The sequence below is a fragment of the Pleurodeles waltl genome, chromosome 11, assembly GCF_031143425.1.
Source record: "Pleurodeles waltl isolate 20211129_DDA chromosome 11, aPleWal1.hap1.20221129, whole genome shotgun sequence".
NCBI lineage: Eukaryota > Metazoa > Chordata > Amphibia > Caudata > Salamandridae > Pleurodeles > Pleurodeles waltl.
In genome coordinates, this window is record NC_090450.1 from 378,168,205 (window position 1) to 378,195,782 (window position 27,578).

Genomic DNA, 27,578 nt, shown 5'->3' on the forward strand with positions numbered 1-27,578 from the left:
GGTAGAACTGATATGATCTTGCATATTCAGGATAATTTGTCCAAAGTTATATCTAAGGATCGAGTAGAGTCAATAATATGGGGGGAGCAGTTGAGAGCTGTGAGTTCTTTGAGCCAGTCTTCAACACGGGCCAGTGTGATAGTGGGGGGTGATAAATAGACAGTGGCAGAGCCATTTCAGTGCGATGTCCAGTTCCGACACCAGATTGGCAACAGCCTAGAAGTTGAAATTATTCATTGTGGTTGTAGAGTTGCAGTTGTACACATTTCTCAAGTAGCTCTGCTAGAGTTTGGATGCTGGAAACTGGACAGCAACTGACTGGTCCACAGTTTTTTATTTATTTATTTTTTTAAATTAGGGTGACCTGTCCTATCTTTAGGTAATCAGGAATCATACCCTGAGAGAGAGATGCACTGACAATTTTCCTCCATAGGGAGAGAAAGGAAGATCTAATGTTTGTGCTGTGCTTAGCAGGCAGAAGATTGTTAGAGTGGTTAGAGGGTTTTACTGATATAATTGTTGTATGTTAGTTTTGTCAGGAATTTTGAAGGATGAGTAGGTAGCCTTATATTTTGTAGTATAGCTGGGAGCTGCACTGGGAGAAGGCTGAGCTGGTCTTGACTGAGCAGAAGCTGAGTTGCAGTTCATATTCGATTCTCCTTGTCATATCAATGAAACAGATGGAGAACTCATCACCACTTGGTAGAGTCCCAGTATCCACCCAGAGGTGGTTAGAATAGCAAGTTGCTTAAAGTTTGACAATTTCGAAAAAAAATTGGTCTGTTTTTGGCACTGTCTAATTGCATCCTAAAGTATTCTGCTTTTGATCTATGAAATAGTTTGTTGTAGGAGCTTCTTACAGCCCTCAGTTACTCGAGATGGAAGCTGAATGGAGAGATTCTCCATAATCTCTTAGCAAGCCCTAGATTGTGCCTTTCCTTATTTAGGTTGCTGTTGAACCAGGGTTTGGACATTCTACTGAGTATTCTTTTAAGCTGCTTAGGAGCAATCAAATCCAGTATGTCTGACATGGATTGGATGTAATGTTCAGTAAGATCATTCACATTCGTGCTGATTGTGGAGTAAAGTGGGTGCAAAGAGACAGCAGACTACACTGCTCAGCCGTGACTGCAGCAGGAAGGTCGCTTCATCATCACTGCGCCAAGAGGCACGTTGAAAACCAGCCTGGGTCTCCTCAGGGTGGGACGCGCCCAAGCCAAGTCTGGGCCCATCTGCACCTGTCCAGGCTGGGCCACCTCTCTTGGCTTGTGCGATAGGCATCTATAGTAGAGAGGAGGAAGAGTTCTTCAAATTGTGGCATCACTGAAGGGGACATGGGGATTACAATTGCACCACTGGATGTCCAACTCTTTCCCCTTGCTTATAAAAATCTGCCTCCAGACGACAGAGCTTCCCCTCCTAGTAAGAGTAAGAAAGCTGGCCCAAGTCAGGAGCTTTCAAATCAGATGGAAAAAGTGTTCTGTCCCTGGTAAGCCTGTAAACTCAATGGGGCCTTTAGAGAATAAGGACCACTCTAGGCAAGCTGGACTAACATGAGATCCAATCGGGGAACTTAAATACAAGTAATATGGGGGCCTTGAAACTGCACTCGAGAAGGCTTTGGGCCCTTTGGTCGTGGCTCTAAATCATATTGATACAAGCCGAAAAGAGCTTCTCACATATGTTAAACCTACGGCATCTGAATATTTGGGACAGAATGAAGAACATTCTAGTCTTGTAGAAACTGGTCTATCGTTTGCACCAAGACTTGATGTTACCGGCATAAATACGGTGAGCCATCAAGTTACTAAGGCAAATCATGGCTACTACTGCTCAATATTCACTGAGGAGCCATACAGGTTAAGTTGGAGTCTGAGGGGGAGATGGAGGATCTGGAGTAAGGGTCACTTCGACCAGTGCTCCTAAGACTGCACTTCATAATAAAGTTGAGAACAGATACTTGCAGGTATTACAGCTTCTATCTGAATGCACACCCTATGTAACTGTTCTAAAAAAAAAAGTCCAGACTCTTGATCCATCTTTTAAGGAACAGGACTATCAACTAAAGAACAAGGTGTTACATTGGTTTGACAAATCATTTGTGGGTGTTACCAGTGATACACTTTGTAGGGGCACGAATGGTGTAATAAGGGTTCACTGGCTGGGTTATGCTCAGAAGAGGGTTCCCGGAGACTATCTGGTAGTCAATTTTCGAAACCCATGTTTGTCGGGGTTTGTTTTGGACAGGCTTCGTAATCAGCAGGAGTCCTCACAAAGTATCCAAGCTGTACCTTTGGGTTATTTTTATCAGCCAAGACTGAGTGACAGGAACTATGTTCCCAGAACCGATAATTTTGCTATGTCAACTTACAATTGTTTTGCCTCACTGGAGGAGGTTGATTGATTTCTGGAGGGGAGGAATTAGTGGCACTGTTCGTCAAAGTAAGAGAAGCAGATATAGGGATGGCCGCAAAAACTGGTTTGGTACCTGCTTAGCTACTGGTTACTCCTAGTAGTCATTCTAATGTTCTGTTGACAGGCCATGATGCTGAAAGGGAACATCTGGCTACCCCTTTACCGGGAGAGCAAGTAGATAGGGTTCATTCCCCTAAGGCAGTGAGTAGAACTTCTGATGCAGGTGATAATGGGGGCACTACATCTGATTTGAAGGTACTCTTTTGGAACACAGAGTATTAGAGGTAAAGAGACAGATAGTAGTTGGGTGTCTTTGATATCCAGTCAGCAGATAGTTTATTAGCACCTTGGTAAAAGTGGTTAAGATGCTGGCTGACTCTCCCCTTTTTTTCAACTTGTAGCCCTGTCTATGAATGTGTGCCCTTTAATTATATTTAATCATTTTTATCATAACAACGTTGTTATAAGCAACGTCCAAATTGTGTCTTCTCTAGTACACAGCTTAGAAGATATGGAAGTAGCTTTGAAGGGCACTCCTATAGTTGTGTGTTTGGGGGGGTGGCGGGGTTTAAGCCTAAACTATGTGTTATTAGGGTTGACCATGTGTGTGGGGGTAGCCAAGAGTGACTCTTCCAAGGTTTTGCACTTTTTTCATACCCATGTCGAGACAAGTTGAAAAGACTGCTGAGGCTATACAATCTAATTTTGGGCATTGATTTAACAATGAGACATTCCTATCACCAGGTATCCTATACAGGGAGGGGGCAGAGGTTCACTAATTGACTTTGTGGCAGTATCTACGGTATGAGCCAGTATAGTTGTTGAATTCCAGGTTCTTGGTAGTACCTTGAGTGACCACAATCCACTGATGCTCAGCCTCAACGCTGGTCTTGGGAGAACCTGTGGAGAAAGGATGAAGTGTTCAACTGATTACATAAGAAATAGGGTTGTGCAAAGAAAATGGCGGGATCTTTTGGTTCAACTGATGGGGAATAATAGGGACAAGTTTGACATCTGCCTTACGTTTAGCCCCGATTCAGGGTGGGTGCTAGGTACCTTTGCGGATATTTTTGTGGTGGTCAGTGAGAACCTAGTAGCGTCCACTAAATGCCACCCCCAGAGGCCCGTTAAGTGGTTTGATAAGGCCAGCTCACTTGCTCATGGTGATCTTTTGCAGGCTTTGAAAAGCTACCCTAGGATCCAAGCAGAAATAAGGAAATGTAGGTTACTTAGTAAAGAAGCTATTAGGACGAGGAAAAGCAAAATTAGAGGCACGGTGTGGGAGCAGCTGGTTCACACCTCGGTGATAAAAGATGCATACCAGTTTTGGAAAGTGGTCAATACCCCCCTTTTTTACCTCTAGCTCTAATGGCGGGACAGAGGTTTTTATTCCAGAGTATGTTCATGTAGACCACTTTTACAAAGGTATATGATTGTAATGAGTTGGAATCTTCTAGACACTTTGCTGGTAATGATGTATCTTGACTGGCAGACAATGTGGAGTTAGATATTAATATTGGGGATGTAATTTCGGTCATCAACTGATGCCCTTCAAACAAAGCCCCAGATGGGATTGCTGTTGATCTTTTCAAAGGCAACTTGGCATTATGGGCACCTATTTTAGTGAATATTTTTAGGAGTACAATAAACACCTCCCCACCTGCTGCTTGGTCCAGGGAGACTACTTTTAAAAAAGGTGACCGAAATGATCCTCACTGTTATTGCCCTATATTGCCGATCGATGCTACAGCTAAAGTCCTGAGCAGAATTATTTTAGATCAACTGGAAGGCTGGGCAATCGACAATAGCATTTTGTCACCTGCCCAATATGGCTTCAGACAGGGTTTGGGAATGTCAGATCAGTGTTTGAATCTGCACTTGTTGGTGCATACGTATGTGAGCATCAGGGAGGGATGTCTCTTCTTGGCAATCATAGACCTCAGTGTGGCTTTTGATAATGTAATCAGGGGCAAGCTGGGAGATGCTGATTAAGACAGAAAGCAATCCCAAAATTGTTCATCTTTTGGCACAATTGCATGCTGATGTAGAAGGCAGGATCAGGTATGAACTCAACAGGGAATACACTCCTTACATAAAGATTAGGAATGGGATAAGGCAAGGGTGTGTTTTGGCACCCTTTCTTTTTAGTTTTTATAGCAACGTCCTGGACGATTTTTTAGTTAATCCTCCAAGGATAGAGACACAACACCAACCTGTTCTTATGTATGCTGATGATTGTGTCCTTACCGCACAAACAGGTAGGGGCCTACAGAATTTTGTTAATGTTGTTGCTCTTAGATCTGCCCTGGGCCTCTCCACCAATAAGGTGAAAACTTACACTATGGTTTGCGGTCGAACAAGAAGTAGGATTTTCCCTTCCCATACTGGAGATACTCATTTCAAATGTGTTTCTACATTTACTTATTTGGGGGTGCCTTTCGATAGCGGTAGCACTTGGGGCCATCTTAAAACTGTGCAGACCACTCCGTATGAGCAGGCAGTAGCATCTTTGTGAAAGTTTGCCTCTAGATTAGTCTCTATGCCACTTGATGCAATTACCACTATCTACAAAGCCAGGCCCATTTCTATTGCTACGTATGGCGCAAGAGTGGGGGGGGCTACATTGATTATTTTTCACTACAGGTTAGTGAGAAAGATGTTTGGAGAAGATTGCTGTCACTTCCTAGTAGTATATCTGCCACCACAGATCACAAAGAACTAGGTCTGACATTTCTGGAAGACAAAGTAAGGCTGGCAATGTACACTATTGTGGCTGTCAGTGTGTTCCACGCATAAAGCTGTGTTAATCTCAGTCTCTGATCTCTGATGGTTTAAAACTTGATGGAGGTATGAAAGTATAAGTGGCTCATGTACGTAAAGAAAATTCTTAGCACTATCGATAAATCTGAGCTATTCACTAACCCGGCGTCTATTAACAAGCAGGTCAGTTCAGTCGTTAAAAGCAAACTTGCAAGCCAGACAGTGGAAGAAAGATGGAAGAATGAATTAGGCAAGGGAATGGTGGTGGTGGCTTATTTCCCTTTGTGTACGATCCCCAACATTGAGCCATATTTATTCAAGGTCCCGCAGCACCATAGATTTTATCTGGTAAGGTTTAGGCTTGGCCTGGCCCATCTTTTGTTGGCCTATCCATCTAATGCATATACTTCAAAAGAGTTAATACAATGCCCGTGTGATTCCATTACGCCTCAATCTCAGCTACACATGGTATTTTTTTGTGGCCTATATCATAAGTAGAGAATGAGGATATTAATTCCACTTCTCAGGGCTTTAAATATTAGACGGTGTAAGGAAGCACTGATGTACTTGCTGTTGCTCCAAACAGATCTAGTATGTCTCACTATGAATCAATTTATCTCCTCTGTCGCAAAAGCTAGAAACATTGTTGGAAAGTGATCCACAATTAGGTGGATTGTCAGTGTTGGGTATCTTTGGACAATTGGCACCATTACGGAGTTGGTGATGCAAAGTAAGGCAAGTGCTTTGATAGAATTCCTTCTGATGATGGTGATTGCGTTGCTAGCTGATCACTCTAATTGTATTCTTTTTTAAAATTGTTTTTATGTCTACCTTCGATCTTTTAAGGTTGCTTATGAGCTGGGCAGAGTGTAATGAATGAATCGGTAATTAGCCATCACTTCCCTGTCAGCTATGTTGAAAGCACTTGCACTTTAATCATGCTTATTGATGTAATCTGGCACATAAAATCACTGAAATGTACCCTTAGTGTGTATAGCATTGTAACTGATTTGTGGCACTTTAAGTATCAGACTGTTATACGAAATTAACAAGTTACTTACCTTCGGTAACGCTTTTTCTGGTGGATGACATAGCTACCTGTGGATTCCTCACCTTATGAATTCGTCCTTGCGCCAGCATTCGACGGAAAGGATTAGTTACTTACCTGTAAATCCTAGTTCTCTTCCAGGGGTATCCTCATCAAAGTCATAAACATTGAATATTCCCGCCCTTGTGCGGGGACCCCGGAGCATACATATATAAAATACATACATATTATCATGTGTAAAACAGCAATGCAGGCTATAATCATAAATAGGCAAAAATGCTTTATTTCTATGCAAGTTTTTTTTTTTTTTTTTATATTATAAAATCACAATAGATCATAAATATCTACCTAAGCCCCAAAAACTGGACTTAGGGAAGTAAACAGCAGTAAATATCAGAGAAAAATAGAAAAAACCACATTGAAAAACAATGAAGCATTCTTAGCCAATAGGCTGCATGCAGGTTAACACAGGAGAACCATAAAAACTTTGGCACCGTGCCTTTAAGACCCTGAGCACCTCCAGTATCCCACCATGCCTCAGGGGTGAAGGGAAGGTGACAGTTGGTTCACAGTTAGGTCAGTACTTTTTTACGGTGACAATCTGTGTAACTGATCAGAAAGATAATCTGTCCTGCACTTCTAGGAGACTTGAGTCCGGGGAGGAGGGTGGGTTGTTTATGACTTTGATGAGGATACCCCTGGAAGAGAACTAGGATTTACAGGTAAGTAACTAATCCTTCTCTTCCAGGGGATCCTCATCAATAGTCATAAACATTGAATAGATTAGCAAGCCCATCCCTAAACTCTGCGGACTGTCCGAAAGAAGTGCAGGAAAAAATACATATTCATGCAAATAGATTTCTAAGAGAGGCCTGCCCCACCTGGGCATCCGCTCTTGCATCCGAGTCTAAACAGTAATGCTTAGTAAAGGTATGCACAGACTTCCATGTAGCAGCCTTACAAATCTCGGAAATTGGTACATTGTTAAGGAGGGCAGCAGTAGCCGCTTTTCCCCTTGTGGAATGCGCTTTTGGCCTAGCCAGTAATTGCTTATTAGCCAGTTGGTAAGTGTTAACAATACAAGACACAATCCATCTTGATATCGTTCGTTTAGACGCTGCCTCTCCTGTTCTTAAATGACCATAATTCAGAAACAAATGGTTAGAATGTCTAATCGGTTTTGTTTTGTCCAAATAGAATTTCAGCACTCTTTTTAAGTCTAAAGAATGCAATGCTTTCTCAGCCGGAGTCTCCGGATTGGGAAAGAAAGTCGGTAAAGATATAGTCTGATTGATATGGAATTCTGACACCACCTTCGGAAGGAAAGATGGGTGAGTTCGCAGAACCACTATTATCGTGAAAAACCGTGTACGGTTCTCTGCAAGACAGAGCCTGAATTTCGCTGACCCTCCTCGCCGAAGTAATGGCCACCAAAAAAGCCGTCTTCCACGTAAGGTGCTGTAAAGAGGCCTTGTGGATAGGTTCAAAGGGAGGGCCCATAAGTTTTGACAGGACTACATTCAGTTCCCATGGAGGAGAAGGTCTCCGAATGGGAGGAAAAACCTTTTTCAAGCCTTCTAAGAAATCCTTGACTACAGGTATTGTAAAGAAGGATTCCTGAGAAGGCGACTTACGATACGCTGTAATTGCAGACAAATGAACCTTAATAGAAGATACCTGCAGACCAGACTTCGCCAGATGAAGCAAATAGGACAGTATGACATCCTCCTGAGCTCGTATGGGATTTATACCTTGTTGAGAGCACCAGATGTAAAATCTCTTCCACTTAAAAGCGTAAGAACGCCTCGTGGAAGGTCGTTTTGACTCTTTCAAGATGTTCATACACTCCTGTGAGAGCCCTAGGTGCCCATACTGTAGGAATTCAGGAGCCATGCTGTCAAGCTCAGAGAGGGAAGGTTGGGATGTAGGATTCTGCCTTCCATTCTGCTCAGGAGATCCGGTCTGCACGGCAACCTCCTGTGAGGTTTTTCCGATAAGTTGAGTAGATCCGTGTACTAGAATTGGCGGGGCCATTGTGGTGCTATCAGAATCATTCTGGTTCTGGAGTTGTAAAATTTGTTGATTACTGCCGGTATGAGGGGAATCGGTGGAAAGGCGTAGAGAAATATCCCTGACCAGTTGATCAACAGGGCATTCCCTTGAGATCCCGGACGGCAGAACCTGGATGCAAAGTCTGGGCATTTCTTGTTTGCTTCGTCTGCAAAGAGATCCAACTGGGGTCGACCCCATTGACCGAAGATGTCCTCGACGACTTCGTCGTGTAGGACCCAGTCGTGCGCGTCTTCTAGATGTCTGCTCAGGAAATCTGCCTCTACGTTTTGCTGACCTGGCAGGTGTACCGCTGTGATAGACATTCCCCTGGCCAGGAGCCAATGCCATATCGTTTGGGACTCTCGAGACAGAGGTAGTGATCTCGTTCCCCCCTGTTTGTTCAGGTAATACATTGTGGTTGTATTGTCTGTCTGAATTAGGAGAGATTTCCCCTGAACCAATGGAGAGAAAGATTTGAGAGCCAGATGGACCGCTCTGAGCTCCAGTAGATTTATGTGATAGTTCTTTTCCTTGTCGGACCACAGACCCTGAGCTTGGAAGGAACCCAGATGAGCACCCCAACCCTGAAGAGACGCATCCGTTACCAGAGTGTCGGCTGGAATTGTCTGGTGAAACGGAGAACCTATCGACAGGTGAGGTCTGTGCATCCACCATTGTAGTGATTGAAAAGCCGCTGTTGGTAGTCGTACTCTGTCCTCCCAGCGACCAGTCTTTTGGCTCCAGTTGTTCTCTAATGCCTCCTGAAGGGGCCTCATGTGTAGCCTGGCATTCGGGACTATGAAGATGCATGAAGCCATGGAGCCCAGAAGCGATGTCACCTGACGAGCAGTAGGTGCATCGGCTGTTAATAGTTGTTGACACTTCCTGTGGATTGATAAAAGTCGTTCCTCCGAAGGATACACTCTTTGGAGCTCTGTGTTTAGTATAGCTCCCAGGTAGTGGAGGTTTTGTGTTGGAATCAAGGTTGACTTGTTGTGGTTGATTTGAAGACCTAGAGACTCGAAAGTTCTTAGTACAATGTCTCGATGTTTTCTCGCCTGATCCGGAGAGGAAGCCTTCAATAGCCAGTCGTCCAGGTAGGGGTAGACGAATATTTTTTGCCTTCGAAGATGTGCCGCTACCACTGCTACACATTTTGAAAAGACTCGGGGTGCAGACTTCAGGCCGAATGGTAGGACTCTGAATTGGTAGTGCTGTGACGCTATCTGGAAACGTAAGAATTTCCGATGTTTGGATGCTATTGGGATGTGAAAATATGCATCCTGTAGGTCGATGGAGCACATCCAGTCTCCCTGATGCAGTTGCGGAACAATCTGGTGAAGGGCTAGCATCCTGAACTTCTGTTTTCTTATGTATTTGTTCAGGAGCCGTAGGTCCAGAATTGGCCTGAAGATGCCCTGTTGACCTTTTTTCGCCACCAGAAAGTAACGGGAGTACACCCCTTTTCCTTTTTGTGCCGGAGGAACCTTTTCTACCGCTTTCTTTTGTAGGAGTGCAAGAACTTCCTTGCGTAGCAGGCTGAGATGAGAAGGAAAACATCTTGCTGGCGGCAAGTGTGGCGGAGGTTTTTTGAAAAGGAGAGAATAGCCATGTTCGACAATATTGAGCACCCATTTGTCTCTTGTGATGGAGTGCCACTCGTGAAGATGATGCGTAATACTTCCCCCCACCGGAGTGGAGCACAGTGTTGAGGGAAGCAATGCTTCATTGCTTTGTTGGTGTCTTTGCTGTAGACTGTTGAGGTCTACTTGCCCCTCGGTCTCTTGTGGGTCTACGTGCCTGAAACAGGGGACGTCCCTGTCGTTGTTGTGGCCTCTGAGACCAGTGAGGGGTTTGAACCCTCTGCTGGAATGGTCGTCTGTCGTACGGCCTGTACCTCCGCCTGAAGTCTTTCTTACGTTCCAGACCCACTGCCCTCATAGTGTCCACCTCCGTTTTCATTCGGGCCATCTCTTCATCCGCGTGGGTACCGAACAACGAATTCCCGCTGAATGGAAGGTTTAAAATGCGTTGCTGTGCTTCCTGTTTCAGACCCGTGAGACGTAGCCAGGAAGACCTCCTAGCGCAGATTCCGTGCGCATAACCATGCGCAGCCAAATCTGCCCTGTCCGCCGCCGCGCTGATGACCTGGTTAGATACTAGGCCCCCTTCCTGCAAGATTTCTTGGAAGTCCTGTCTATCTTCCCTGGGCAACTTTTCTGTAAATCTGTGGAGTGAGTCCCACAGAGAGCGGTCATATCTGCCCAGAAGTGCTGAGGCGCTGGAGACCTTCATAGCAGATGCCGCCGTACCGCACATCTTTCTCCCCAGGGAGTCTAGGTGTCTGCTCTCCTTATCCGGGGGGACTGTGGAAGATGATGCCACAGAGTGTGTTTTTCTGGCTGCGGCTAAAATAACAGAGTCCGGTGGCGGATCCTTCCGCAGGAATAAAGGATCTTGCTCCGGAGCTTTGTACTTCTTTTGAATCCTAGCCGGGGCAGACTTGAGAGTGGCTGCAGTCAGAAAGGTGTCCATAGTAGGTTGCAGCAAACCCGGTACTAGTGGCAGCAGTTTTCTCGAGACTGATCTGTGTTGTAGGGTCTCAAAGATAACTGAGGATGAGGTGGCCGGCTCCGGTACCTCAATATTTAGTTTCTGCGCTCCTCTGAAAAGAACCTCATTAAAAGTGGTGATATCATCCACCGGTGAGATCCTAGCAGGTGGAGAATCTGTCAGTGTGGGGGAGTAGCGCCCAACAGACGATCCTGAAGAAGACCAAGAAGGTGATCTTCTGTGTGGTGTTCGCGACCTGGTTCTCCTTCGGGAACGAGACCTGCTACGAGAAGCTGTAGCAGAGTGTGCAGGTCTTGTGGTCGGCTGACGAGAAGCAGAACGAGCCCGTCCTGCTCTAGCTGTAGGCGATGGCGTTCTAGGCAATGAGGCAGTAGGAGAATACATCCTAGAGTATTGGGAATCCGGGGATGCTGCCGGTCTATTCAGGCTCTCTAACCATCTAGGTGATAGAGTGATGGGAGAAACATGCCCCGATGAGCCCGCTCTAGAATGGGATGATGCACTCCGTATAGAGACCACCGGTGAGGGAGCTTTTTCCGCTGGCTCTACTGCCTGTGACACAGCTGAAGGTTGTGTCGACGTCGATTGCATCCTCGACGTCGAAAGTTGCGATGGCTGGTCTGTTCTCGACGTCGAAGGTCTTGACGTCGAATGCCTTGACGTTGAATGTCTTGACGCCGATCGCGGGACCTGGACCTACTCGCCGTCGTGTGTCTCGACGTTGAGTGGCGAGTGGTCGACGGCGGATGTTTATGCCGTCGTGGTGTTTTTGGCGTCGTGTCCTTCGACGCCAAGGGGCGAGATGTTCTCGACGGCGAACGGGAGCGCCGGAGATGGCTCGACGCCGAACGGCGGCCTGCCGTCGACGGAGATGTACCCCTGTGCTGTCCATGCTTCGACGCTTTGTCCCTCGACGTCGGTCTGGTCACCGTCGACGGCGATCTATGCCGGTGAGACGGTGGCGCCGATGACGTCGATGGAGAACAAACAGGCACAATCCTACCTGTCGACGTCGATCTGGCCATTCCTTCTGTTGTAGGTCTAGGAAGTGAAGAGGATGTTGACTTTTTCCTCTCCTGAAGCCCATGTAGCCTGATTTTCTCTCTGTCCTTGAGAGTCCTCCTCGACATCTTCTTACAATACTTGCAGGTGTCAGGACAGTGACTCTGTGGCAGGCAGACAATACACAGAGAGTGTGGGTCTGACTGGGCTTTCTTCTTCCCACAAGAAGGACATTTTACAAAAAGAGATGGCATTTTCTGTCAGAAAAGACTGCCAAAATCAGACAAAAGATGTTATCTGTCGAGTAAACAGGAAAAACACTATTTTTAGGAATATTTCTGAAGAAAAAACTCAGAAAAACTGAGAGCTCAATGCTCCAGGATCCTCTCAGAAGAAGCCGGAAAAAAGAACTGACCTAACTGTGAACCAACTGTCACCTTCCCTTCACCCCTGAGGCATGGTGGGATACTGGAGGTGTTCAGGGTCTTAAAGGCACGGTGCCAAAGTGTTTATGGTTCTCCTGTGTTAACCTGCATGCAGCCTATTGGCTAAGAATGCTTCATTGTTTTTCAATGTGGTTTTTTCTATTTTTCTCTGATATTTACTGCTGTTTACTTCCCTAAGTCCAGTTTTTGGGGCTTAGGTAGATATTTATGATCTATTGTGATTTTATAATATAAAAAAAAAAAAAAAAAAAAAAACTTGCATAGAAATAAAGCATTTTAGCCTATTTATGATTATAGCCTGCATTGCTGTTTTACACATGATAATATGTATGTATTTTATATATGTATGCTCCGGGGTCCCCGCACAAGGGCGGGAATATTCAATGTTTATGACTATTGATGAGGATCCCCTGGAAGAGAAGTCTTCTTCCCAGCTCTCCACGTCGACGAGGACGTCAAAATTGCACGGCTCCACGTGACTCTGTCTGACGTCACCGTGCCAATAAGAGGTCCTCGCCGGCGTGCTGACGTCAGTTTCACCCATTTTTACGTGCCTTTGAGGCGAACAGGTGAGAACCGACCCACAATAACACCAATAAATGTAGACATACAAAAAAACCTTCATGATGCAACATAATCAAACGCATCATTAACAAATACGAGAAAAATATCAAATATCAAAATATACATATATATAAAATTCATACATACAAATACCACATATCCTAGTGCAATCAAGAAGGCAACGGGGAGGCAGGTGGGACTGTGAGGAATCCACAGGTAGCTATTGTATCCACCAGAAAAAGCATTACCAAAGGTAACTTACTTGTTCTTCTGATGGATACAAATTACCTGTGGATTCCTCACCTTATGAATAGAGTCCCAAAGCAGTACCACACTCTGAGGAGGGTGCCTGACCGATTACACCAAGAAATCCTGTAATACAGAACGCGCAAAATGGCCGTCCCTCCTAACGTCCGAATCCAAACAGTAATGTTTTGTGAAGGTATGGAGGGACACCCAAGTTGCCGCTTTACAAATGTCTACCACTGGAACACCCCTTGCCAGGGCCTAAGTGGTTGACTTAGCCCTGGTGGAATGGGCTCTGATACCCTCTGGAGGAACTTTCTTTGCCAACGAGTAGCAAGCCTTGATACAAAGAATGACCCACCTGGAGATGAACAAGTTACCTTCGGTAACGCCTTTTCTGGTGGATACACAAGCTACCTGTGAATTCCTCACCTAAAAAAATTCCCCCACGCGCCAACTTTCGACTGAAATTTTCTTCTAGCTCTGCACATCGATTATGATGTCACAATTGCCCGACTCCCACGCGACGCGGAATGACGTCATCCAGGCAATAAGAGGTCCTCGTCGACATGCAGACGTCAGTTATCACCATTTTTTACGTGCCTTTGAGGCGAACAGGAGAACATTGACATTACAGATGTGATATGAACACATCAATTAAACTTCTATACCAACATTTATTTCAATAATATGAAACATAACAAATAGAAATAAACAATACGAAATATGTGCATAAATATATACACGTTTTCTCTCTCTCTTTTTTTTTTAGAAAAAACATATTCAGAAAGAACTATACACACATATATATATATACAAATCATTGCATCAGTATATACATATGCACAATATACGGGCACTCACCCAAGGAATTCGTGGTAAGACCAGTCGGGCAACGGGGAGGCGGGTGGGACCGTGAGGAGTCCACAGGTAGCTAGTGTATCCACCAGAAAAGGCGTTACCGAAGGTAAGTAACTTTTTCTTCTGATGGATACAACTACTTGTGGATTCCTCACCTAAAGAGTAGAGTCCCAAAGCAGTACCGACCCTGGAGGAGGGTGCCTGAATGGTCAAACCAAGAAATCCTGCAGCACTGAGCGTGCAAAATGGCCATCCCTTCTAACTTCAGAGTCCAAACAATAATGCTTGGCAAAAGTGTGGAGGGATGCCCAAGTTGCTGCTTTGCAGATGTCAACCACAGGAACACCTCTAGCCAAGGCCGATGAAGCAGCCTTAGCCCTGGTGGAATGGGCTCGGAGCCCCACAGGAGGTTCTTTCTTTGCTAAAGAATAACACAACTTGATGCAAAGAATAACCCACCTGGAAAGTGTTCTCTTGCGGACAGCTTTGCCTCTCCTCTTCCCCACGTAACCAACGAAGAGCTGATCGCCTTGTCTGAACTCCCTCGTCCTGTCGACGAAGAAGCTCAACGCTCTTCTTGGATCCAGTTGGTGAAGCCTCTCTTCCTCCTTAGATGGATGAGGTGGAGGATAGAAGGAAGAGAGAGTAATGGACTGCCCCAAATGAAAGGGTGTAACAACCTTCGGAAGGAAAGCTGCCTTGGTCCTTAATACTACTTTGTCCCTGTAAAAGGAAGCATATGGGGGTTCTGCACTAAGAGCCTGGAGCTCACTCACTCTTCTAGCTGATGTTATTGGCACCAGAAAAACAGTCTTCAAAACCAAAAGCGTCAATGGACAAGAGTGCATTGGCTCAAATGGCGATCCCATAAGAAAGGTCAATACTAAGTTAAGATCCCACTGTGGCATAACAAACGGAGTGGGCCGAAACTTATTAGTGACACCCTTAATGAACCTCAATACAATAGGCGACTTAAACAAGGAGGGTTGGTCTGGAAGGCACAGAAAAGCCGACAGCGCTGATAAATACTCCTTAACAGTGGCAACTGCACAACCCCTCTGTGCCAAGGATAAAGCAAACAACAAGACGTCAGACAAGTGGGCCCTCAAGGGATCAATTTGTTTCTCTCCACACCAACTCACAAATCTGGCCCACCTGCTTCATAGATCGATTTGGTGGAGTGTCGCCTGGCCGATAAAATTACTTCCACCACCTCAGGTGGGAGAGAAAAGGAACTCAGATAGCCCCGTTCAATCTCCAGGCATGAAGGTGCAAGCTCTGGAGGTGGGGGTGTAGAACCTGCCCCTGCGACTGCGAGAGGAGGTCTGCCCTGTAATGGAGACGGAGCGGAGGACATAGAGAGAGTTGGAGAAGGTCTGAATACCACACACTTCTTTGCCAATCCGGGGCTATTAAGATGATTTGGGCCCGGTCTTGGCAGATCTTCCTCAGAACCAGAGGAATCAAGGGTATGGGGGGAAACGCGTAAAGCAACTGACCCTTCCAGGACATCTGAAACGCGTCCCCTAAAGCTCCTTCCATCGGATACTGGGGGCTGCAGAAAAACAGGCAGTGGGCGTTCTCCCGAATGGCAAACAGATCTATCCGTGGATATCCCCACCTCTGGAAGATGTAAAGGATCAGATCTGTATGAAGACGCCACTCGTGATCGGTCGAGATGCGCCGACTGGGACCGTCCGCACACATGTTCAGAACTCCGGCCAAATGGTTTGCTACCAAGCAAATCCGATGGTCCTGAACCCAGGACCAGAGCCGAAGAGCTTCTCTGAGAGAAGGTACGACCCCACCCCTCTCTGCTTGTTTATATACCACATCACGGTAGTGTTGTCTGTCAAGACTTGAACCGACTGACCGCGAAGGGAAGGGAGGAAGGCCTTGAGAGACAGACGTATCGCCCGCAGTTCCAACAGATTGATGTGAAACCTCTGTCCCACTGGAGACCAACAACCTTTGACCTCCACTGTCCCCCAGAGGAGCTCCCCACCCTAGAGTGGAGGCATCCAATACAACTAGCGAGAACGCCCTTCCTTGAGAAATGTTGCTGACCGCAGCCCACCATTGAAGATCCGCTGCAGCGTCTCTGGAGATCCTTATCGAGTCCTCGAGATCTCCTTTGTGTTGAAACCACTGCCTGCGGACGCACCACTAAAGAGCCCTCATGTGCCAGCGTGCATGAGTGAAAAGCAGAATGCAAGAAGCAAACAGACCGAGCAGACGAAGGACCTCGAGGACTGGAACGACCGCTCCATTCTGAAACATTGGAATCAACGCCTGAATGTCATGAATTCGCTGCGGCAGAGGAAAGGCCCGATTCAATGTTGTGTCTAGTACTGCCCCTCTGAACAGGAGGCGTTGAGAGGGATCTAGGTGAGACTTGGGCACGTCCACTGAAAAGCCCAGATCGAACAACAGCTGAGTTGTCAACTGCAAGTGATGCCGCAAGAGCTCTGGAGACTTGGCTTTGATCAACCAATCATCCAGATAAGGAAATACCGCTATCCCCCTTCTTCTGAGCACTGCTGCAACCACCGCTGTCACCTTTGTGAAGACTCGAGGCGCCGAAGTAAGACCAAATGGAAGGACCGCAAACTGGTAATGGTGCAACCCCACCACAAACCGGAGATACTTCCTGTGCGACTTGAGGATCGGAATATGGAAGTAAGCATCCTGCAAGTCAACAGACACCATCCAATCTCCTTCGTTCAACACCAAAAGAACCTGTGACAGGGTCAGCATCTTGAACTTTTACTGCTTGAGGAACCAATTCAAAATCCTCAGGACCAGGATTGGCCTCAACCGACCATCCTTTTTGGGGATCAGGAAGTATCTTGAATAGCAGCCCTGACCCCTTTCCTGCTCTGTAACCAACTCCACTGCGCCTTTCGACAAAAGGGTTAGTACTTCCTGTTGCAGTAACAGAAGATGGTCTTCCGAACTGACGGATGGGTGGGGAGGGATGGGAGGTGGAAACTCCCGAAAGGGAAGAGTATAACCTTTCCCCACAACATCGGTGACCCAGGAGTCCAATGTTATTGACTCCCACATGTGAAGAAAGTGAGAGAGTCTCCCCCCTACAGGAGATGTGTGAACAGGGAGTGATGGAGAACTAAGGTTGCTTTCCCTGCTGCACCCCTCCGGAGGAAGAGGAAGAGACAGAGTGCTGCTGGGCGGCCCCTCTAGTGCGAACACTACCCCTGCCCCTGAAGGATCTATAAGGGAGAGCTCCTGAAGATTGCTCTCTGGCTGCCTGGAGCCTGCCAAGAAAGGAAGAGCCATGACTGTAAGGAAATGGCTCCCTTTTGCAGTTACCCCCGACACTTTTTGCCTGATACTGATGCTGACTTGACTGAGAAGTGTGCTGGGACCCTGCTAACCAGGCCCAAGCACCAGTGTTCTTTCACCTAAAATGTACCATTGTTTCCACAACTGGCACACCCCTGGCACACAGATAAGTCCCTTGTAAAAGGTACCAGTGGTACCTATGGCCCTGTGACCAGGGAAGGTCTCTAAGGGTTGCAGCATGTGTTGTGCCACCCTTAAGGACCCCTCACCTAACACATGCACACTGCCATTGCAGATTGTGTGTGTTGGTGGGGAGAAAAAGGCAAAGTCGACATGGCACCCCCCCTCAGGGTGCCATGCACACAAAATACTGCCTGTGGCATAGGTAAGTCACCCCTCTAGCAGGCCTTACAGCCCTAAGGCAGGGTGCACTATACCACAGGTGAGGGCATAGCTGCATGAGCAATATGCCCCTACAGTGTCTAAGTCTATTCTTAGACACTGTAAGTACATTTGTGGCCATATTAACTATATGGTCTGGGAGTTTGTCAAAAAGGAACTCCACAGCTCCATAATGGCTACACTGAATACTGGGAAGTTTGGTATCCAACTTCTCAGAATAATAAACCCACACTGATGCCAGTGTTGGATTTATTAAAAAATGCACACAGAGGGCATCTTATAGATGCCCCCTGTATTTTACCCAATTGTTCAGTGCAGGACTGACTGGTCTGTGCCAGCCTGCTGCTGAGAGACGAGTTTCTGACCCCATGTGGTGAGGGCCCTTGTGCTCTCTGAGGAGAGAAACAAAAACCTGCTATGGGTGGAGGTGCTTCACACCTCCCCCCTGCAGGAACTGTAACACCTAGCAGTGAGCTTCAAAGGCTCAGGCTTCGTGTTACAATGCCCCAGGGCACTCCAGCTAGTGGAGATGCCCGCCCCCTTGACACAGCCCCCACTTTTGGCGGCAAGTCCAGGGGAGATAATGAGAAAAACAAGGAGGAGTCACCCACCAGTCAGGACAGCCCCTAAGGTGTCCTGAGCTGAGGTGACCCCTGCCTTTAGAAATCCTCCATCTTGATTTTGGAGGATTCCCCCAATAGGAATAGGGATGTGCCCCCCTCCCCTGAGGGAGGAGGCATAAAGAGGGTGTAGCCACCCTCAAGGACAGTAGCCATTGGCTGCTGCCCTCCCAGACCTAAACACACCCTTAAATTCAGTATTTAGCGGCTCCCCAGAACCTAGGAAACTAGATTCCTGCATCCTGAAGACGAAGAAGGACTGCTGACCTGAAAGCCCTGCAGAGAAGACGGAGACACCAACTGCTTTGGACTCAGCCCTACCGGCCTGTCTCCCCACTTCAAGAAAAACTGCAACAGCGATGCGTCCCCCAGGGTCCAGCGGCCTCTGAAGCCTCAGAGGACTATCTTGCATCTAAAAGGACCAAGAACTCCAGAGGACAGCGGCCCTGTTCCAAAGAAACTGCAACTTTGCAACAAAGAAGCAACTTTTAAAGACCACACGTTTCCCGCTGGAATCATGAGACTTTCCACTCTGCACCCGACGCCCCCGGCTCGACCTGTGGAGAACCAACACTACAGGGAGGACTCCCCGGCAACTGCGACCCTGTGAGTAGCCAGAGTTGACCCCCCTGAGCCCCCCCAGCGACACCTGCAGAGGGAATCCTGAGGCTCCCCCTGACCGCGACTGCGTGCTCCTAAGAACCCGACGCCTAGTAAGGACACTGCACCCGCAGCCCCCAGGACCTGAAGGATCCGACCTCCAGTGCAGAAGTGACCCCCAGGTGGCCCTATCCCTTGCCCAGGTGGTGGCTACCTCGAGGAGCCCCACCCCCTTGCCTGCCTGCTTCGCAGAAGAGACCCCTGGGTCTCCCATTGAACTCCATTGCAAACCCAACGCCTGTTTCCACTCTGCACCCGGCAGCCCCGTGCCGCTGAGGGTGTACTTTTTGTGCTGACTTCTGTCCCCCCGGTGCCCTACAAAACCCCCCTGGTCTGCCCTCCGAAGACATGGGTACCTACCTGCTGGCAGACTGGAACCGGTGCACCCCCTTCTCCGGTGAAGCCTATGTGTTTTGGGCACCATTTTGACCTCTGCACCTGACTGGCCCTGAGCTGCTGGTGTGGTAATTTTGGGGGTTGCCCTGAACCCCCAACGGTGGGCTACCTTGGACCCAACTTTGAACCCTGTAGGTGGTTTACTTACTTGCAAAACTAACACTTACCTCCCCCAGGAACTGTTGAAAATTGCACTGTGTCCAGTTTTAAAATAGCTTGCCATTTGTGTGAAAACTGTATATGCTATTTTGCTAATTCAAAGTTCCTAAAGTTCCTAAGTAAAATACCTTTCATTTAAAGTATTGTTTGTAAATCTTGAACCTGTGGTTCTTAAAATAAACTAAGAAAATATATTTTTCTCTATAAAAACCTATTGGCCTGGAATTGTCTTTGAGTGTGTGTTCCTCATTTATTGCCTGTGTGGTTACAACAAATGCTTAACACTACCCTCTGATAAGCCTACTGCTCGACCACACTACCACAAAATAGAGCATTAGAATTATCTCTTTTTGCCACTATCTTACCTCTAAGGGGAACCCTTGGACTCTGTGCATGCTATTTCTTACTTTGAAATAATACATACAGAGCCAACTTCCTACAATGACCAAATCCCCTAAACCTCCTAAATGATCTTAAAGAAGAGGAGGTGGCTGCTTGCAGTCCCAAAGATCTTGCCGTGGCTTTACTCTCCTTAAACTGCTCCAAGGCAGAGTCTGCTTTCGCTCCAAATAGTTTGTCTCCATCAAATGGCAGGTCAAGCAGTGTTGTCTGTACATCAGGAGAGAACCCTGACGATCGCAGCCAGGCATGCCGCCTCGTCGCTATGGATGTGCCCATAGCCCTGGCCACCGAGTCCGAGGTGTCTAGTCCAGATTGAATCACCTGTGTCGCCGCTGCCTGAGCGTCCGACAAAAGGTTCTGCACCTCTTGAGACAATCCAGGGTGCCCCTTGGCCTCGCCCATAAGAGCATAAATATATTGCTTTAAAATACAAGTAGCATTTGTGGATTTCAGAGCCATGCTACATGAAGAGACCGCCTTCTCAGCTGACTGGTCCATTCTCTTAGACTCCCTGTCTGCGGGAACTCCTGGGAAAGATCCCAGAGCAGAGCAAGAGGATCACGAAGCCTGCACCACCAAACTCTCAGGAGTCGGGTGCTTGGACAAAAACTCCGAATCACCTGGGGCCACTCGATATCTTCTTGCCACCGACCTGTTCACGGAAGTCGAAGTCACAGACTTCTTCCACACCTCCCTAATAGGGTCCATAAGTGCCTCATTGAATGGAAGAAGCGGCTCCGCCACAGTTGATGCTGGATGTAACACCTCAGTAAGTATGTTGGTCTTGACATCCCCAGCTGGAAGAGGAAGGTCCAAAAAGTCCGCTGCCTTCCGTAACACGGCATGAAAAGAGGCAGCCTCCTCTGTATACTTCCCCGGAGAAGCCAAGTCCCACTCCGGGGAAGTGACTAGACCACTTGCCGTGTCCAATCCTTGCAGGTCCCCTGACGGCTCCATAAGCTCTCCCTCCTCCAAATGCTGCTTCTTATATTCCTGCTCCTCTAACAGACTCAGAGCCAACCTTCTGGAGCGAAGCCTGGATTCGATCCCCGGCGTCGATAAGGCGTCACCCGACGCCGAAGGCCTCGGACAGCGCCGATCCTCGGTGTCATCCGACGCCGGATCCCTCAGCGCCACGGGCATCTTTAATGTCGATTGGATCTGTGGCTAACTCATCGGCGCCGGGGCGGCAGACTTCGTCGGCGTCACCGGTCTACTAGGCGACGCCATAGGTACCAGCACTTCCTGAAGGAAGAAAGGTCACGAAGGGTGTCGGTCTATAAGAAGCCGGAACACCCATTTCGCAAGCTAATGGACCTGACGGCCCGCATGCACACCTCCCGGCGCCATGGTGGCGAAGATATTAAACATTGCATTAAGGAATGCAGCCGGGTCTGTGCCCGGCGCCGGAAATGCCGGATAACTTTGTGGAGCCAGTGCTTGAGGCGAAGCCGGCGTCAGCTCAGGCATCTCCATCTGCGCCGGAGAAGCCCTCGGCCCCTGATGCGGATCAACCGCATAAACAGACAGTGGAGACGTCGGTGAAGCTGGAGTCGTCAGAGGCGGAGGCATAACAGTTGGGCTAACCTCCCAAGTCGGTCGACGTTGAGCTGATGGCGACCTGGAACGGGAGCGGTCCTTGCTCGACCGGTGCCGTGATCCATGCCGGCGCTGAGAGTCCAGATGACGCCGATGAGATCTCGAGGACTTAGAAGAAGATTCCCTGTGATGGTTTCTCCTTCGTCTTCTTGGACCGTGCCAGGAACAACTTGGCCTCCCATTCCTTCAGAGCCTTTGGATTCATGCGTTGACATGACCCACACGCCTCAACTTCATGGTCAAAACTGAGACACCACAAGCAATTTTAGTGTGGGTCCGTGACCGACATCCGACCTCCGCACTCCCTACAGGGTTTAAAACCCGACTTCCTTGGCTGCAACATTGTTACACCGAAGTGAAATTGCAGCTCCCTGGTAGCCTTGAAGAAAAAAACGTTACTCAAAGGCACGGAAAAAAGGGAACTGACGTCTGCACGTCGACGAGGACCTCTTATTGCCTGGATGACGTCATACGGCGTCGCGTGGGAGTCGGGCAATTGTGACATCATCGTCAATGTGCAGAGCTAGAAGAAAAGTTCAGTCGAAAGCTGGCACGTGGGGAAAATTCTTTAGGTGAGGAATCCACAGGTAGTTGTATCCATCAGAAAGTTCTTTTGTGGACTGCTCTGCCCTTTCGCTGTCCCACATATCCCACGAACAGCTGATCCTCCAGGCGAAAGTCTTTTGTCCTCTCAATGTAAAAACTGAGAGCCCTTCTGGGGTCCAATCAATGGAATCTCTCTTCCTCCTTTGAGGGGTGAGGAGGAGGGTAGAAAGATGGAAGGGTAATCATTTGCCCCATATGAAAAGGAGTGACAACTTTTGGCAGGAAAGCCGCTCTGGTTTTCAGTACCAATTTATCAGGGAAAACAAGGTAAAGGGGGGTTTCACAGAAATAGCTTGAAGCTCTCCTACCCGCCTAGCCAAGGTTATTGCAACTAGAAAAACAGTCTTAAGAACTAAAAATCTGCATGGCTCGAAAGGCGAACCCCTCAAGTAAGTTAAAACAAGATTTAGATCCCACTGAGGCATATGAAAAGGCGTGGGTGGAAACATTAAGCAAACCCTTTAGAAACCTAATTACAATAGGTGACTTAAACAGAGAGGGCTGATCCGGGAGGCAAAGAAAAGCTGATAGGGCAGCCAAATAACCCTTAACTGTCGCCACTGTACAACCATTCTTTGCTAGTTCTAAAGCGAATAATAAGATATCAGAATGGTGGGCCTTCAAGGGATCAATCTGTCTCTCTCCACACCGAACCACAAATTTTGCCCACCTACCGTCATAAATGGTCTTAGTGGAGTGTCACCTGGCCGATAAAATAACATACACTACATCCGGTGGGAGAGAAAAGGAACTCAGATTGCCCCGTTCAATCTCCAGGGATGAAGGTGCAGGCTCTGGAAGTGAGGGTGTAGAACCTGCCCCTGCGACTGCGAGAGGAGGTCTGCCCTGTGAGGGAGATGGAGCGGTGGGCACAGTGAGAGTTGAAGAAGGTCTGTGTACCACACCCTTCTTGGCCAGTCCGGAGCTATTAAGATGACTTGGGCCCGGTCTTGGCGAATCTTCCTCAGAACCTGAGGAATCAACGGTATGGGGGGGAAACACGTAAAACAACTGGCCGTACTAGGACATCTGAAACGCGCCCCCCAATGCTCCTTGCACTGGATACTGGAGGCTGTAGAATGTCGGGCAGTGCGCGTTCTCCCAAGTGGCAAACAGATCTACCTGAGGAAATCCCCACTTTTGAAAGATGTAAAGGACCAGGTCTGGATGGAGATGCCATTCGTGATCGGCTGAGAAGTGCCAACTGAGACTGTCCGCACGTACATTCAAAACTCCGGCCAAATGATTTGCCATCAAGCAAATCTGATGGTCCTGAGCCCAGAACCAGAGCCGCAGAGCCTCTCTGCAAAGAAGGTATGACCCTACTCCCCCAGCTTGTTGATGTACCACATCGCGGTAGTGTTGTCCATCAGGACTTGAACCGACCAACCACGAAGGGAAGAAGGCCTTGAGAGTCAAACATATCACCCGCAATTCTAACAGATTGATGTGAAACATCTGTTTCGCTGGAGACCAATGACCTTTGTTCTCCAGGTCCCCCAGAGGAGCTCGCCACCCTAGAGTGGAAGCATCTGTTATAACAGTTGTCACCGGTGGTGGTAGTGAAATCGTCCTGCCTTGAGAAAGATTGCTGTCCACAGCCCACTATTGGAGATCCGCTGCAGCATCCCTGGAGATCTTTACTGATTCCTCGAGATCTCCTCTGTGTTGAGACCACTGCCAGCGGAGGCACCACTGAAAAGCCCTCATATGTCAGCGTGCATGAGTGACCAACAGAATGCAAGAAGCAAACAGACCGAGCAGGCGTAAGACCTTGAGGACCGGAACAACCGCTCCACTTTGAAACACTGGAATCAACGCCTGAATGTCCTGAATCTGCTGAGGTGGAGGATAGATCCGATTCAATGTTGTGTCCAGTACTGCCCCTATGAACAGGCGATGTTGAGAGGACTCCAGGTGGGATTTGGGCCCGTTTACCGAAAAGCCCAGATCGAACAACAACTGGATTGTCATCTGCAGGTGATGCAGCACGAGCTCTGAATACTTGGCTTTGATCAACCAATCGTCCAGGTAAGGGAATACTGCTATTCCCTTCCTCCTGAGACTTGCTGCAACCACCGCCATCACCTTCGTGAAAACTCGAGGTGCGGAAGTAAGTCCAAACGGAAGGACCGCAAATTGGTAGTGTTTTGATCCACCACAAACCGGAGATTCTTCCTGTGCGACTTGAGTATAGGGATATGAAAGTACGCATCCTTCAAGTCGACAGACACCATCCAATCCTCTTCCCCCAACGCCAGAAGTACCTGCGCTAGAGTCAGAATTTTGAATTTCTCCTGCTTGAGGAACCAATTCAAAATCCTCAGGTCCAGGATTGGTCTCAAATGACCCCTTTCCTGTTCTGGAACCAACTCCACCGCACCTTTTGACAATAGGGTCTGAACCTCCTGTTGCAAGAACAGGAAATGGTCTTCTGAACAAAACGAGGGACGGGGAGGGATGGGAGGAGGAAAACTCCTGAAAAGGGAGAGCATATCCCTTTCTCACAATATTCAATACCCATGAGTCCGATGTAATCGACTCCCAAGTGTGAAGAAAAAGACTTAGCCTTTCACCCTACAGGAGAGGTATGGTCGATAAAGTAGGGAAAACTAGGACTGCTTCCCTTGCTGTTGTCCTCCAGAGGAAGAGGTTGACGAAGGGTGCTGCTGGGCGGCCCCTCGAGCTCTAGCCCTCCCCCATCCTCTAACGGATCGATATGGAGGATTGGCAGGCTGCTGGACTGAAGACTGGGGCCTTCGAAAAGCTGCCCCACGACCGAACCCCCTAAACCTGCGAAAGGATCTAAAAGGGGTAGTAGAAGTGGCTTGCAACCCTAAGGACTTCGCCGTGGCCCGGCTGTCCTTAAAACGTTCTAGGGCAGAATCTGCTTTCTCGCCAAACAGCCTTTCTCCATCAAAGGGCAAGTCTAATAATGTGGTCTGCACATCAGCTGAGAAACCCGAAGACCTTAGCCAAGCGTGCCTTCTGGTAGCAATAGATGTTCCCATTGCCCTGGCCACAGAGTCTGACGAGTCCAAGCCAGACTGAATAATCTGCTTTGCCACATCCTGTGCATCCGAAAGGAGCACCCCAAATGGTCTTTGAACCTCCTGAGGCAGATCTACAACCATAGCCTTTGCCGAATCCATGAGGGCGTAGACATACCTGCCCAGCACACAGGTAGCGTTCCCAGCATTGAGAGCCATGCTGCAAGATAAAAAGGTATTTTTTGCAGATTGCTCCATCCTCTTGGATTCCCTGTCAGATGGGTTCACAGGGAAAGACCCAGGAGCAGACTTTGTGGAGCAAGAGGCCTGAACTACCAGACTCTCCGGGGTTGGATGGTGTGACAAAATCCCTGGATCACCAGGCGCTCCTCTATGCCTCCTAGCCACAGCTCTATTAACCGCTGGAGAAGAAACCGGCTTTCTCCACAGGTCTAAGATGGGTTCCATTAATGCCTCATTGAAAGACAGCAAAGGGTCAGCAGAAGTCTTAGAGGGATGCAGCACTTCAGTTAACAAGTTGGTCTTTATCTCCGCTGTAGACAAAGGCAGTTCCAAAAAGTCCACAGCCTTTCTAATCACAGAGTGAAATGTTGCTGTCTCTTCTGTAAACTCCCCTGGCGAAGATGAGTCCCATTCTGGGGAAGTATCCAGCCGACTGGCCGACCCCAAGCCCTCATACTCTCCCAACGGCTCAACAAGTTCACCTTCCTCCAGCTGTCTCCAGTATTACTCCTCTTCCAGGAGACGCAAGGCCTTCCTGCGTGATCTCAAATGCGACTTTAACCTCGGCGTCGACATTGAATTCGCAGAAGACACCACCTTCAAATTCCGACAAGGCATTGGAGAGGAAGCTCGACTCCGAGACCCATCACTCGGACCAGGCGTCGGCATGGACTCCAACGGCACCTCCACCGGAGCCGGCTGGCAAGGAGATGTCATTGGCGCGGTGGTGGTAAAGGCCCAGTTGGCGACACCATAGGCAAAGCCCTCCGAGGTGAAATCATCTGCATCGGTCTGGTACCTTCAGCCAGGCAAAACGACAAACTGCGCCGTCTTGTACAGAGCCCGGGAGCACAAATGAAACGCCAATGGACCCGTGGGACCAGCCGCAGCACCACCACCAGGGGCCATTGTCTGAAAGACCGCATACATAGCATTTAAAAATGCCCCCGGATCCGCTCCCGGAGCAGGGAAGGCGGGATACCACTGGTCTTGCTCCTGTCCATCTGACTCCTGTGGAGCTGGAGAGAATCGAGGACTATGAAGAGCCACCTCATAGACGGACGGCGCCGGAGAAGCCTTCGGACTCTGGGGCTCCGGAGTCACCGTCGGGCTCACTTCCCACTTATCATGGTGCCGACGAGATGGGGATCTTGACCTCTAATGACTCCGAGCCAAACGGCGCCGAGTCGTGACGGCATATCTTATGCTTCTTCGAAGAAGCGTGGGAAGATGATCTCTTATGGCCTCTATGACTCCTTTTAGCTTTTGACAAAAAGAGCTTGGCCTCCCTCTCCTTCAATGCCTTAGGGTTCATGCTCTGGCACGACACACACTCCTCAACGTCATGCTCAGAGCTAAGGCACCAAAGGCAATCTTCATGCGGGTCTGAAACCGACATCCGACCACGGCACTCTGAGTGGTTTAAACCCAGATTTTCTCGGAGGAGACATTGTAACCACAAGAGCTACAGTAGATACACCAACCGGAGATAGCCAGGAAAAAACCGTTAGCGTTGAAGGCACGGAAAAAAAGAAACTGACGTCAGCACGCAGGCGAGGACCTCTTATTGGCACGGTGACGTCAGACGGAGTCATGTGGAGCCGTGCAATTGTGAAGTCCTCGTCGGCGTGGAGAGCTGGGAAGAAGACTTTCTGTCGGATGCTGGCGCAAGGACCAATTCATAAGGTGAGGAATCCACAGGTAGTTTGTATCCATCAGAAAATGCTTTTAGCTGATTTTTTTGTATGTTATTTATTGACATTACTGATGTATTTTAATTGCCCTACTAGCACTCATTTAAATTGCATTTCAAGATATTTTTAATAGGTTTTAACTGTGTTTAATATGTGAATGTATTTTGACCTTTTTGGCCAAAATAAAGTTTTCTTGACCTGACCTAATGATGTTCGTGGGAGGAGGTAGGATGTTGTTGCTCATAGAAGCTGGATTGTTAATATTAATATTTCTTAGGTCACTGTCTGGGTTTAAGAGGTTGGCCCTTTCTAAACAACACATCTTCCAGGATAAGGAAGAAGATTAGATAGTAGTTTGACTAGTCACAGGGGATAATGTATTCAAGTTGTATGGCATTTCCTTAACAATGATAAGATCTAGTGTGGAACCTCTACTGAGTGTTGGGCAATTGCAAGACTGGTTGAGGTCTGTAAGAAAGGCCTTAAAGGTGTTTATAATGGGGTAATTGGAATCATTCCAGTGGATGTTGAAATCT

At 48.0% G+C, this 27,578-nt stretch overlaps 1 protein-coding gene across 11 annotated transcripts in view; it reads right to left on the reverse strand.

The window, feature by feature from the left end:
- Window positions 1-27,578, reverse strand: part of PXYLP1 (2-phosphoxylose phosphatase 1) — an 807,084-nt gene that overhangs the window by 527,549 nt on the left and 251,957 nt on the right. For 4 of the 11 annotated variants that reach the window (XM_069213688.1, XM_069213690.1, XM_069213682.1 and 1 more), the window contains one exon: window positions 3,262-3,315. The exons of the other annotated variants lie outside the window; for them this stretch is intronic. In XM_069213688.1, the coding sequence (XP_069069789.1) occupies window positions 3,262-3,315 (54 nt within the window). The remainder of the gene's footprint in view (window positions 1-3,261; window positions 3,316-27,578) is intronic. 11 annotated transcript variants of the gene reach the window in all.